The sequence below is a fragment of the Denticeps clupeoides genome, chromosome 10 (assembly GCF_900700375.1).
Source record: "Denticeps clupeoides chromosome 10, fDenClu1.1, whole genome shotgun sequence".
NCBI lineage: Eukaryota > Metazoa > Chordata > Actinopteri > Clupeiformes > Denticipitidae > Denticeps > Denticeps clupeoides.
Window position 1 is genome coordinate 1,147,907 of NC_041716.1, and position 13,712 is coordinate 1,161,618.

The window sequence follows — 13,712 nt, forward strand, 5'->3', positions numbered from 1 at the left end:
GGGGGGGACTGTCCCTGTGACTACTGATTGTAAGTCGCTCTGGATAAGGGTGTCTGGTAAATGCTGTAAATGTAAATGGTGTGGGGGGCTGAGCGGTGGCCCTGTTTTGTCACCGAGTGCCCCTCTCGCTGTCACCCCCGCAGAAAGGAAATACAGCGAATGATTTAGTAATACACCAGTTAGCAAGAAAGATGGCTATCGCTTCCGTTGTTCTCTCTCTCATACATTCCGCACCGATGCGTGCTGCAACTTCAAGTCGCACAAGCAAAACCACTTTGGTCCTTTCGTGCCAATTAAATGTACTCACTATTAATTAGTCCGTTATAATATTCTGTTCTCTGCATAACTCTGGTCGCGATGTTTTGATGCACGATGAGAAATTCGTTGTGAGACGTTTTTTTTTATCTGATCACACACACGCGGCCGAGCTCGATATGCCTACCGAGGCAGCGGCGTAAGAATGCTGCCAGCGAGAGGAGGGGAAACGAGCACTTCCTGTCACCGCCGTCACATTTAGCCCGGATCTTTCTTTTTTTTTGTGTTAATGGAACTCTTCAATTATGTCATTATAATTACAAAAGATTCAATTAAAAGATTAGAGTGCCTGAGGGGACGGGACTGTGAAAGAGATAGGGGATTGATCTGGGATCTGGGAGATGGATGTGTGTGTGTGTGTGTGTGTGTGTGTAGTCAGTAAAACTATTCATGAACCCCCATTGGCTGCATGTGGGACCGTCGGCGCTGATCTGTGCCAGACCAGCAGACTGGGATCTCGGGGTAGAATGTAAAAGTGAAGTGGAAGTGAAGCGATTGTCATCGTGACGCACAGGTGAAACGCGTCCTCTGTGTTCAACCGTCACCCTTGGTGAGCAGTGATGCAGCCATGACAGGCGCCCGAGGACCAGTGTGTGGGGACGGTACTGAGACCAAGGGGACCTCAGTGGCACCTTTGGTGGCTCAGGATTCGAACCGGCAACCTTCTGATTATGGGGCGGCTTCCTTAACCGCAACGTGGAAGCCCAAGCTGACAATATGGTTGCTGATCGGTTGATTGCGTTAAAACAGTGGGGACACCGTGTCCGGTTGGGAGCGTTTGGGTCCTTCTGTACCCGCGGAGGCCGTTGTGGGCGTGGGTGGGATCTGTGGCAGTCGGAGAGCATGTGTGTGCCCAGTGCGAGCGGTGGGTGGCAGGGCGGGGACACCGTTGACTGACGGCGCGGCTCCACCAGCGCTCGTATGACCCCTGGCTCACCCGCCCGTTCCCTGTTTGCACAGACAGCTCGACCAGACGGCAAGTACATCACTGAACCACCACGTGGAACGTTCCACATTTTCTAAAGTGTTACTTCTGGACGTAGCCCTGGATGTAGACAATGGCGTCTGGTTCCATGGACACTTTCATAAGGCAGATGACGTGTGAGGTCCTGGTAAAACTCGCCGAAGGGTACACGCCCACAACCAAAGCAAGTGCAACAAACAGTGAGCTCAGATGTGGAGGTTGCATGGGGGTCACTGTTCCGTATGTTGGCTCAACATAAAAATAATTCTGTTGGACTCGAGTCCTCAAGGTGACTTTGGGTGGAGCGGCACCCAAGCGGCCAGGTCCCCCGAGAGGTGGCCAGGGTATCTGCCAACTGGTGGAGTCGTAATCCGACATTTTAAACGTCAGCTGGCTTTGATGCTCGAGGGTCCACGCCCTCACACTGCTGGGCCGCTGCTCATCGTCTGTCTGTCTTCCGTCCACTCAGAAAGAGACGTTCTCGCCGCCGCCGCCCTCTCACCCAGCGAGTAGGAACGGCGCACAGAGTCGAGTTATGACAACGAAACTTGCACCATCTTACACACGCGGAACCCCAGATGCCGCTCGACCGCAAATCACACAGACAACAGGAAGCCGCAGTCTCGCTGGCTCCAGCCTCGCTGTCGGCCCGGGCGAGGGCCACGGCTCCGCCGCGCCTCAGCGTTCCGGATGGCCGGCCGCTGAACGAACGCGTGTTTTCCCTCTGCTGCGGCATGGAGGAACCCGGAGGAAGTGGAATTCTCCCTCTGGGGCGGGGCGAGCAGAGCCGGACGGGTTTCTGGCCTCGCTTTCTTTTAGGGAGGAGGAAGGAGGCTTCTGGATATGGAGTCTCTCTCTCTCTCTCTCTTCATGGTTCTCCAGAAGAATCCACCCACTTCTCCTTTCTCGAGGTTTCTATTGTTGCGGGAAGGAAGCAATAAGGGCCAAAAAACACCGGGACCCTTCACCTCCCGCTCGAGAAAACCCGCGAATTCACAGACTGGTCAGATGGCGCAGACGGGACAGATGGCGGGAGGACGTCTGCTGGGTGCCAGACAGGTCTGCTGGGCCCATCCGCGGTCCGGGACCAGTCCCACTCGGGGTCCCTCCCGGGCGCAGATGACGACTCGGCTGGTGCCTCCTGGCAGATGATCTCCGCGTCGGAAGAGCTTCATTCTGCCTGTTGGGTTTCTGGCCCGGCGTTTCGGTTGACTCCGGCGTATGAATTGTCCGTATTCATCGCCGTGGTCACGTGGACGACGGATGTGCGCTCCTCGTCCACACAGTCGATCCTCTGTCCCCATGTTGGCCCGCGTCTGAATAGTATTCTTGTGTGAAGGGCTGAACCAGATGGGTTTTTGCAGGACCTCCTGTGGTACGTGCTGTTTTAAGCGACACAGTCTCGTGTGTGTGTGAGTGTGTGTGTGTGAGTGTGTGAGAGTGTGTGTGTCTGGAAGGGCCCTATTGTTGTCTCGACTTGGCCTCATATATATAAAACCTGGAAGCAGTTTACGAGGTGCCACGAGGAAGAGCAGCCGTTCTTTAACGTGGCCGCTGGCCCTCCGCGCCGTGCTGCCGAGACGCTCCGGCGCGGCGCGGCTCCAGGCACGGAGGTGCGATGAGGCCCCCGGGCGCGGGCGGCAGGTACTCTGGGACGTGTTGTGTGTCTACGCGCGGGTGTAAACCCCCCGGGTCCCGTCCAGTTCTCTCGCTCCTGGATGGCGGCCCAGTCCCACCACAGGGACAGGAAGAAGGCGGCCCGGCTCCGTCCTCGGCCGCGCCGGCGGCAGGTAATGGCGGGAGTTGCTACTGTTTAGCACCTCTGATTAAAGGCTGGTAGTAGCCTAGTGGGTAACACACTCGCCTGTGAACCAGGAGACCCAGGTTCAAAACCAGGACACCCAGGTTCAGGACACTTAACCCTGAGTGTCTCCAGGACGGGACTGTCCCTGTCACTACTGATTGTAAGTCGCTCTGGATAAGGGCGTCTGGTAAATGCTGTAAATGTAAATGTTAAAACCTCGGCAGCATGAATGAACGCTGCGGCGCAGGAGAAATGAAGGAGAATCTTCCGGAAAAAGAAAATGCAAAAAAAAAAAAAAAAAGAAAAAGAGGAAGGAAGCGCGCTTTGCGTTGAAAGAAGTGGCACGATGACGCCGACGTGGCATCCGGAGGATGGCAGGAAGACGTGGGCAGAGGAAGACGGCCCCGCCTGGCTCCTCCCCCCGCCGGAAGGCTGGAGCATTTGTGCCCAGCAGGCCTGATGTCTGATGGGTGGGTGAAGGTGGGTGAAGGACGTCCGCTGGGCGTGGCCTCGTAGGCCCTGCTGTTCCATCAACCTGCCCGGCCAATCTGTGCCCCCTTCTGCCAGCCTTGTTCCTCCGTCTCGAAAACCGCCACGTGTCACGCGGCTTTGAGTACGACCTCGGCCCTGCAAACGTGCAGAAGTATTTCCGAACGGAGCGCAGATCTACATTTGCAAATCAAATAGGAGGAACCTCGGAGACGGTCAGTGGGGAACGTTCCACTCAGAACCGCACCCCCACACACACACACACGGTCGCAGGCTCGCATGCCAAGACTCGCGTTCTGGGAACAGCGTTCCGCTGAAGATTCAGTCACACCCACCGTCACGTACACAAAAAGTGCGGTTCTATTGTGAAAGCGAGTTCTTGTTCCTCCGCCAACGTGTCATACGCTGCTCAGACATGAACAAAAAAAAACCCTAAAACACACGCCGGCGTTGCGACACACGGCCCCACAGTCACTGGAGCTCGGCAACGCGTGCCGTCTTCAACATTCCCGTCAGATGTCGTGATTCACGCCGGGAGGGGGGAGGACACCGAGACCGCAGTCACTCCGAACGTCCCGGCCGTCCACCTCTCGCCAACGAGGCGGACATGCAAGTCCGGCGATGAGAAGGCTTCTCGTTTCGCCGCCCTTTTGTTTCCCCAACAGAGCGGACGGGGACGGGGGGCGGGGTCACGCCGATTGAAGGACCCGCCTCGCTGTGTGGCCTCGAAAAGAGCGCGTGAACGCGGTGTTTGCGGGCGAGTGGCCGCATTCTGAGTTTGACGGATGTCCCCCCCCCCCTTCCGCTTCAGACCGCTTGTCACCTCCGAGTCACCGTCGGCAGACATTCTGACACCACGCGCATTTTTTCCCCCCTCTTGTCAACACCTCTGGCCGGCCTGCCGCACCAACATCAGGAATTTACCGGAACGGCTTCACGACTTGGAGTTCTTCCATGTGAAGCTCTTCACTGAAAAGCGTCCGTTTGGCGTAGTGGGAGCGTGACCGCCGCCCGTTCACGGTCAAGGACAACTTCCCCCTTCCGTCGTGGTCGTGGGGAGCGACCTCTTTTTACGCCCCCCTTTCTTCCGTTAGAAGACGCCCCGCCAACAATGCCGGCCCTTGGTGCGATGAGCAGCGGGAGGGTTATAGGTTAAGTTTAGGGCGGCCCTGTGTTCCCCATTGAAGGTGCTTTTTGGGGGGAGAGGTTGTAAAAGTTTGAATTTTAGAGTCTCCCTCTCTCTCTCTCTGTCTCTATCCCCCGCACGCCCCTATTTTTATGATTGGGCCCATTTTTTTATGGGCTGAGCCTACAGCTGTTGGTGTGAATAGCAGCCCAAGGTGACCGAGTCCTAATAAAGTCTGGACCGGCCATGCCGCGGCTTTACGGGCCGGTTACGAGCCGAGGTCTCCATTAAAACCTGCCAGGCCTGCACTCAGGAATTTAAGGCCAGGAAACATGAGGATATGGGGGGAAAAGGAGATGGCTAGCCTAAAGGGGTTAAAGTTTACAGGACATCTGGGGGTTAAAGTTGAAAGAAGAGTTGGGTTACGAAGTAGAGAAGGTGCTAAATCCCAAGTCCCAGGCTCGTCTCAACCGACTCACAACTCACAAGCTCATTTCATCGGTGACCAAACAGATGAACGGTCGCACCTTCTGAGCCAGGGCTGGTGGCAGTGGTGGCCTAGCGGTTAAGGAAGCGGCCCCGTAACGAGAAGGTTGCCGGTTCAAATCCCGACCCGCCAAGGTGCTGCTGAGGTGCCACTGAGCAAAGCACCGTCCCCACACGCTGCTCCTCGGGCGCCTGTCATGGTGCCCACCGCTCACCAAGGGTGATGGTTAAATGCAGAGGACACATTTCACTGTGTATATCACACTTCACTTTCGCTTATACCATCTTGATCGATGGCCCTGGGCGTTTCTGTGCATCTGTGTGTGTCTTTACGTTCATTTGAAAGGCAGACTTGCGGCTGCCAGATCCAGATGTCCTCCACATATTGACGGCGGCTCCTTGATGCCCACAAATTGCACGACCGTGCATGCGAGACGTTAGCGCTCACGCGGCAGAATGAAAGAGCGAGAGAGAGAGAGTACGAGCGTTTCCCGTTCTATAGACAAACAGCATCCTGAGAAATGATCAGATTTCAGTCTGCGCGGGCTTTAACCCCTCGAGGGCGTTTATGATAACTTGGAGAACCGATGACTGTTATCGGCGCAGTGAAGCATCGTGGGCCTGAATTTCACCCGCTGAATCTGACCAAGCTGAGCGATAATATTTAAAAATTTTGTTGCTTGCTGGCATTGGAAATTATATACTGAAATTATTCACAGCAAAATGGTAGAGGCAAAATTTCCAAAATCGGAAACGGTTAAATTTTCCAAATCTGATGAAAAACGGGGTACTGGGGAGTGCAGCAATATTCCTATGTAGAAACGGGGGGAACATATAGTGGACATACAGTTAGCAAAGTTAGCAATATGTTTTCATGTTTTCATATGTTAATAAAGTGTTTATTATCTCTGGTGTCTTCGCTTCCAGTCTGGCAATATCAGGGACAAAATGTGACAAAAATGGATTGAAAATCGAATCGTTCAATAATATCGTCCAGCCCTATTCTCAGCCCAGCATGCACTTGTGTGCCACGATTGGGCGATAGTGGTCTAGTGGGTAACACCATAGGACCAGCTGACCACAAGGTCCCATCGTGTCCCTGAGCAAGACACTTAACCCCGAGTGTCTCCAGGGGAGGGGGCTGTCCCCGTAATGTATTGTGCGCTGGGAAAAGAACAGTGTGGGTGGACCCTGTGTCCCAGGTCACCTCGGGGGGCGCGAGAGGACAGGTATGTAGCCCTGCGGGCGTGACCAGGAGGCAGGAGCCGGTCGAGGAAGCCGGCCCCGGGACTCCAACCTGCGACCGTCCACCTGAGCTGTCTGTCCTATCGCGGCGTCTGGCAGGCCCGCAGCTTGTCTGAAAAGGGACGGAGGGACAGATAACGCCTGTCAGGCGACAGAGCAGAAAATGGGTCAGACGGCCCCGTAAGGTCCCACGTCTGTCACTTTTCCCAAAGAAAAATCCCAGAAAAGTTGACGTGCCCACGCATGTATTGGTCCCCCCGTTTTCTATTTCCACGTGAGAGCGTAATGCCCGTTCACCGTTTCCTCTTGATAACCATAATGAAGTTCTTTCCATGCTGTCCTCTCCAGCGGTGGAGACCCAGAGCACCAGCTCGGAGGAGATGGTGCCCAGCTCGCCCTCGCCACCTCCGCCCCCGCGGGTCTACAAGCCCTGCTTTGTGTGCCAGGACAAGTCCTCTGGCTACCACTACGGTGTGAGCTCCTGCGAGGGCTGCAAGGTGAGTTTAGTCACTCGTGTGTGATGCTGAGAAACACGGCCGGCTCACTATTTACACGTCGGTTCTGCTGGAGTGGACGACCATGTCTCTCTCTCTCTCTCTCTCTCTCGCGCCCGCCCGCCCGCTCCAGGGCTTCTTCCGTCGCAGTATCCAGAAGAACATGGTGTACACCTGTCACCGCGACAAGAGCTGCCAGATCAACAAGGTCACCCGAAACCGTTGCCAGTACTGCAGACTGCAGAAGTGCTTCGAGGTCGGCATGTCCAAGGAAGGTGAGCAGGCGCGCCCGGCCACCGGGGCCACCGGGGCCACCGCCGCCACCGCCGCCGCCTCCCTGAGGCTCCGTCTGACCGCACTCGCCTCCTAAACAGCTGAAACTGCAAATCACCTCCGTCATTGCACAATGCACTTTATGTACAGGATTTAGTTTTTTTGCCTATTTACTTCATAAAAAGTAGATATAGTTATTTATAAATCACAAACAAATCCACAACTTGTACAATAACACTGACCACATCCTTGCACATTGTTGTCGGTGTTGTTGTTTGTATTCTGAACTTGAGAGACACCGTCTACTGGAATCAAATTCCTTGTATGTGCTGCACTTACTTGGCCAATAAATACGATTCTGATTCTGATTCTGATGAGCGTTCACGCATGCGGTGCCACTTCAGTCCCTTGGGTGGGAATTCATTGTGACCCTCCAAGTGACATGGCATGAGGTCACAGCAGCGAGGGCGGCACGCCCGTCCAGCGCCTCCTTTCCGACGAATAAAACGGGATCCGCTGTGCAACGCAGAATCTTGCCGCTGCAGCCCACCACACGTGACTTTCGGACACGTAGACGTGCGGCCAGCTGCGGCGGAGAGGCTGTCGGTGTCTGAATCTGCGCCGCTCCAGACGCCCAGTGGTCCGGCCTGGCCCGCTGGGACGCCGATGTCCTCAGAAAAAATGACAGAACTTGAATCTCAGTGCAATAAGTAGAGAGCCAAACTATTTTTTATAAATCGGAAGAGCAACTCTTCCGTAAGAACATACGTGACGGCCACTTACAGTCAATAACTCGTATCAGAAACAGAGAAAAGAAGCGAATCAGCAGATCAGCTGATTCAAAACGTGGTTTTATTAATATGCTTCCAGTTCATGACTTTTTTTGTATTCCACGTCCACCCAAAGTTTATTTATTTGAAGTGAAACACGCTATTTCACGAAAGGAAGGTTGTGTCATATTGCAAAATAGTTTTTTTATTTGCATTTAATTCGTTTCCAAAAGTGAACGATAAAGCATTTTGTTGAACAGTGATTTTAATGTGATTTGTCATATTGCATTTGTTCTTTTCCCCCATCCAACTTCATAATCAGTTTTCAGGTGAATGAACGTGTTTATAACAGAAAACCTGGAATTAAAAATGGGAAATATAAAAGCGATTTCGTAGGGCTTTATGTTTGTGTGTGTGGGACGTGTGTAATGACCACATTGTGCCGTTGCTATTACTGGATTTCCTGCGAGGAAGGAAAGTTAGGGGGAAGGGAAGCCCGCCGGGGTTTATTCACTACATTTCCCATCATCCTCAGCTGTGCGCAACGACCGCAACAAGAAGAAGAAGGATGTGAAGGAGGAGGCCGTGTTGCCGGAGAGCTATGAGCTGAGTGGAGAGCTGGAGGATCTGGTCAACAAGGTCAGCAAGGCGCACCGGGAGACGTTCCCCTCGCTGTGCCAGCTGGGGAAATACACCACCGTGAGTCTCCCTCCGAACGCACACAGCGATCGAGCGCCACAATCGGCACCCACACGTGTAAATGTCTGTAAAATTGCAGAATTCCAGCTCAGACCACAGGGTCCAGCTTGACCTGGGTTTGTGGGACAAGTTCAGCGAACTCTCCACCAAGTGCATCATCAAGATTGTGGAGTTTGCCAAACGGCTGCCAGGCTTCACCAGCCTCACCATCGCTGACCAGATCACCCTGCTCAAGTCAGCCTGCCTTGACATCCTGGTACGGTGCCTCCACTTCCAATCCCCACTCGCAAAACGGAACACCAGTAGAACTTGAATGGTAGAATGGATGTCGGGAGTATAAAACAACCTCTAATGAAACAGGAACATCGTTCCACAGCAGCTGGTCTCATAAGCAATATAATAAGGTAGAACGATATTTAAATGTCCCCCGTCAAGAAAATGCGACTTTGTGAGATTATTTAACATTAATACGAGAAATGGCGATAGGTGTAAAGAGTGTTCTGCTTCACCATTCAGAGAGCGGCAGCTCAGACGGTCGGATCCCCTTATGACGTCATAAGGGGAAAGGTTACCTCCCATTTGTCATGCTTTGTCTGCCCAGAGAATTTGACACACCTCCCCTAAAAACTCCACCAATCGTCATGGCTTTCAAATGAGTATAGCATTTTTGCTCGGTAATTGGATGTAAAAATCCTCGCCCCGCCCCTAACCTCCTCATTAGCATTTAAAGCTACAGACGGTGAAACCTCTGGGAAATCTCATTGCGGGACTGGATCAAAGTGGCTGTAATTCTGCACCAAGACTTCAGATACAGAATTAGAGGACAAAGGGGTGGTAGCAGCCTAGTGGGTAACTCACTCGCCTATGAACCAGAAGACCCAGGTTCAAACCCCACTTACTACCATCGTGTCCCTGAGCAGGACACTTAACCCTGAGTGTCTCCAGGGGGGGACTGTCCCTGTAACTACTGATTGTAAGTCACTCTGGATAAGGGCGTCTGGTAAACGCTGTAAATGTAAATGGAACAAACAAGACCGATATAAAAGCAAAAAAAACAAAATCATGTCATGGGACCTTTAAAGACCTGCGTCAGAGCATTGCCATGCTTAGAATTCCTCCCGGCCAATCAAAATGCCATGCTGGAACTATAATTATATACTAATATTTTTGGAAAGAGCAACTGTTGATCTGCCGTTCTTTACCTCCCTCCTCTTATTATGTCTCCTCGTGTTCTGTTTGTCAGATGCTGCGCATCTGCACACGCTACACTCCCGAGCAGGACACCATGACCTTCTCAGATGGCCTGACGCTCAACCGCACACAGATGCACAATGCGGGCTTCGGCCCTCTCACCGACCTGGTGTTCGCCTTCGCCGGGCAGCTGCTGCCCTTGGAGATGGACGACACAGAAACAGGCCTCCTCAGCGCCATCTGCCTGATCTGTGGAGGTACTACAGCGCCAAGCCAGAGGGGGCGTGCTGCCCCCTGCCGGTCAATTCAAGGCTCAGTTCAAACACGCCGGGCACGTTCATGCTATAGTTGCTTCTGGCGGCCTGTCTTAGTTTTAATCTAATATTTGTGCCCAGCTGTCATTTTAGTCTTTATTAGTCTTAGTCACGTCCAGGCTCACTTTAATCTTTCAGTCCACTAAACGTTTTAGCATTTTAGTCTTATTTCAGTCAAATTTATCCATGAGTATTTTAGTCTATGAAAATTGTAATTTAGTCCAGTCAATATAGTACCAGTACCGAGTAGAACAGAAAAAATCACCATTTTCTTTTAGTCAAACCCATTTGATAATTAAAACAAGGTTTTGTAAATAAATAATGGCATGAATGCGTATTAAGGAAGTGCAGAAATTCTGCATAATAATAATAACAACAACGTCTCTGCTCGTTTTAGTCAATGAAAATGAAGAGGTATTTTAGTCTCGTTTTTATTCGATGGTAGGTAAGGGTGCTAGTAGCCTAGTGGGTATCACACTTGCCAGAAGACCCAGGTTCGAATCCCACTTACTACCAATGTGTCCCTTAGCAAGACACTTAACCCTGAGTGTCTCCAGGGGGGGACTGTCCCTGTAACTACTGACTGTAAGTCGCTCTGGATAAGGGCGTCTGGTAAATGCTGTAAATGTAAATGTAAGATATGTTTCGTTTAGATATAGTCACATGACCAGAATTACATCTCACCTCCATCACGTCATAAATGTTTGTTGAGGAGGACATTTCACCATTAAACAACCTTCGTTCTCACGCCGCAACTTTTCTCCTTTGACTTGTTCCCATCGGCAGACCGCATGGATCTGGAGGAGCCGCAGCGAGTGGATCAGCTACAGGAGCCTCTTCTGGAGGCGCTGAAGATCTACGCCCGTCGTAGGCGGCCCAACAAGCCGCACATGTTCCCTCGCATGCTGATGAAAATCACAGACCTGCGCGGCATCAGCACGAAGGGTCCGTCCACCGCCAGATCTGAACGTCTTTTTCTAGAAGGCCATTAAAATGCTTGCTGCTGTATAAGCTCAGCCATCTTTGCGTTGCAGGAGCAGAACGAGCCATCACCCTCAAGATGGAGATCCCTGGGCCCATGCCACCCCTCATCAGGGAGATGCTGGAGAACCCCGACGCCTTCGAAGACCAGGCCGAAAGCAGCGACGACAAGACCGAATCCGAACCCCCGGCCGCCGCCGCTGCCGCCAACGCCACCGTGAAGACGGAGAAGGAGGAGGAAGAGGAGGAGGAGGAGGAGGACGGCTGGGCCACGGAGAACGGCAGCGAGCCGTCGCCCGAGGACGACGATGACTATTACGACGACCTCGGGGAGGAGGACCGGGCCACGGACAGTGAAGGCGAGGCCTGGGGCGGGCAGGACGCGAGCGTGGACGCGTCCACCAAGAGCCACGTGGCCCGGGCCCAGTGAGGCGACCACGCCCACGCCTGACCTCTGAACCCCGCCCAGAAACCGGGAGCCTTACGTGTAGACTCTTCTCAACTCAGGCCACGCGGTCAGCGATGAGACAAGATGGCCGCCGGGACGAGATAAAAGCAACAAAAAATACGAACAAAACGACTCTTTTTTTTTAAAAAATACACGACACACCAATTTAAAACTGCTGAGAAGATCCACAGGTCGAAACCAAACCCTACGTGTTGACATACCTTCCTCGTCCTCTCTGCCTGTGGAACTCCGCCCGGTTCCACGCCCGCAGGCGATAATCAGCCCGGCGTGCCGAGACAGCTGGCATTACTTGACCCGGACGCCGTCTTTACTCCCCTTTTTTGTACGTGCCAAAGCGACCAGCGGTGGCCACTCCGCTGTCAGGGACTCGCAGCCCCAGGTCCCCTCCGTTCCGGGCGTCGCTCGGCCAGACATGTAGCACTTTTACCATCGCGAACGCTTTCCACGTTCCTCTGAAGGTCTCGGTGATGTTCTCCACGCTCGTGCTCCAGCAATATATCCCTAAAACACACACACACACACACACCAAAAACAAACACTCTCATATGCCTATCCAAACTCAGGGCAATTTTGTGGACCAAACTCCGGCTGTCGAGACAAATTCTGTCCTTCTGGGACGCCCGCCAAACAGCTTCCGGTGCCCTCGGCTGACCTGGCCCGTGGTGAGATGGGGCGGAGGGCATCGGCGGACCTCGTCCGAGCCGCGTGGAATTCTCGCCTCTCCTGTGGCTGGAGGACGTTGTCCAGCAGGTGCTGTCGGAGGACGCGGCGAGTCTGCGGTGGTCCCCCGGTGCTTCAGGAAGACCTTGCCACCAACCGAATGTCGGTTCTTTTCTGTTGTATTATCTTGTTCACGGCTGAGGTATTACTGGTTGCTCAGTTCATGCCAACAAAGTCTGTCATATTAAAGCCATATAAACCCGTAAAAGGCACAATAAATGACATTTTGTGAGGAAAAAAAAAAGTTTGCTTTTATAAACTGATATTATTTAATAAAACTCCTGCTACAAATGGTGTAATTAATATTGGCTTATGGCTTCCGTTTTAATAGTTTTTGAAGATCATTATATTCCTCCGCATAATGGTTCACATTTTTTGTGTGTTTGAGCTTATGAGTTTGGTCTTGTGAGACAAATTAGAAAAGAGCCAAAGAACATTTTTTAATTCAATTGGTGTTGATGGACGATGGGTCACAAATGACAAAATGACTCCGAGCTCACACGTAGTGGCCACATTCGCACCATGATGGCGATTCAACACTCGTGCCAGAAATTCATCAAAGCAACAAGAGCACAGATACAGAAGCCCAGCAGCATCAAGCTCATTCGTGCATCCAACGTACGTTGAAATGGACATTTCATAGATTAAAGGCAAGAAAGTAAAGGTCTCGGATGTAACTCGGCCTGCTCACTATTCAACCACTTGGTGCTGTTATCTTATTTGCCCCCTGGGTCAATTTGAAAAGTTAGAGAAACGTTGGGGGAACGTCGGGGAAACGTTTGTGCCCGTTTAAACCTGGGTACATCATTAAACACCATTAATCATCACCGCGCAACTGCGCGCCCACGATGGCGCGGAATGAGACGCTAGAGGGCGCCACGCACCCTGGAATAAAACCACCGAAATGTCCCAAACACAATGAAGATATTTGTCCAGTTCGCGGCAGGAATTATATTAATGGGCAAACACCCAAATCTTTACACTACACTAGAAATGGCTTTTATAATATATAAATATTACACACACACACACACACACATATATATATATATATATATATATATATAAACAAATGGCATTAATTTCAGCGCTGAGTGCGGTGAGCAGGTTCGTTTCTGAGACACCCTTGTTCAATTCAATTTGTTAGAAACAATGATAATAACGACAATAACACAGCAGAAAAGAACAAGAAAACAGGACAGCAGAGCACAGGTTTGAGCCCCGCCCACATTCTCCAGATGTCCCCGCCCACAGCGGCCCAGTTCTTTTACTGCAGCGTTTTACTGCTCAGAAGTGGCCCAACTGCTGCGTTCCAGCCTCCTGCCCTTCAAGCGTAATCATGCGTTGTTCAAATATGCAAAAAATAAAAAAA

The 13,712-nt window shown here is 52.1% G+C and overlaps 1 protein-coding gene across 2 annotated transcripts in view; it reads left to right on the plus strand.

Annotated features, from left to right (window-relative positions):
* Nucleotides 1–12,631, plus strand: part of rarga (retinoic acid receptor gamma a) — a 30,190-nt gene extending 17,559 nt beyond the window's left edge. For both annotated transcript variants that reach the window (XM_028994358.1, XM_028994359.1), the window contains 7 exons: nt 6,778–6,926; nt 7,057–7,198; nt 8,502–8,665; nt 8,745–8,921; nt 9,909–10,113; nt 10,957–11,115; nt 11,205–12,631. In XM_028994358.1, coding sequence (XP_028850191.1) covers nt 6,778–6,926; nt 7,057–7,198; nt 8,502–8,665; nt 8,745–8,921; nt 9,909–10,113; nt 10,957–11,115; nt 11,205–11,581 — 1,373 coding nt within the window. In that variant the 3' untranslated portion in view covers nt 11,582–12,631. The remainder of the gene's footprint in view (nt 1–6,777; nt 6,927–7,056; nt 7,199–8,501; nt 8,666–8,744; nt 8,922–9,908; nt 10,114–10,956; nt 11,116–11,204) is intronic.
* Nucleotides 12,632–13,712: the final 1,081 nt, after the last annotated feature.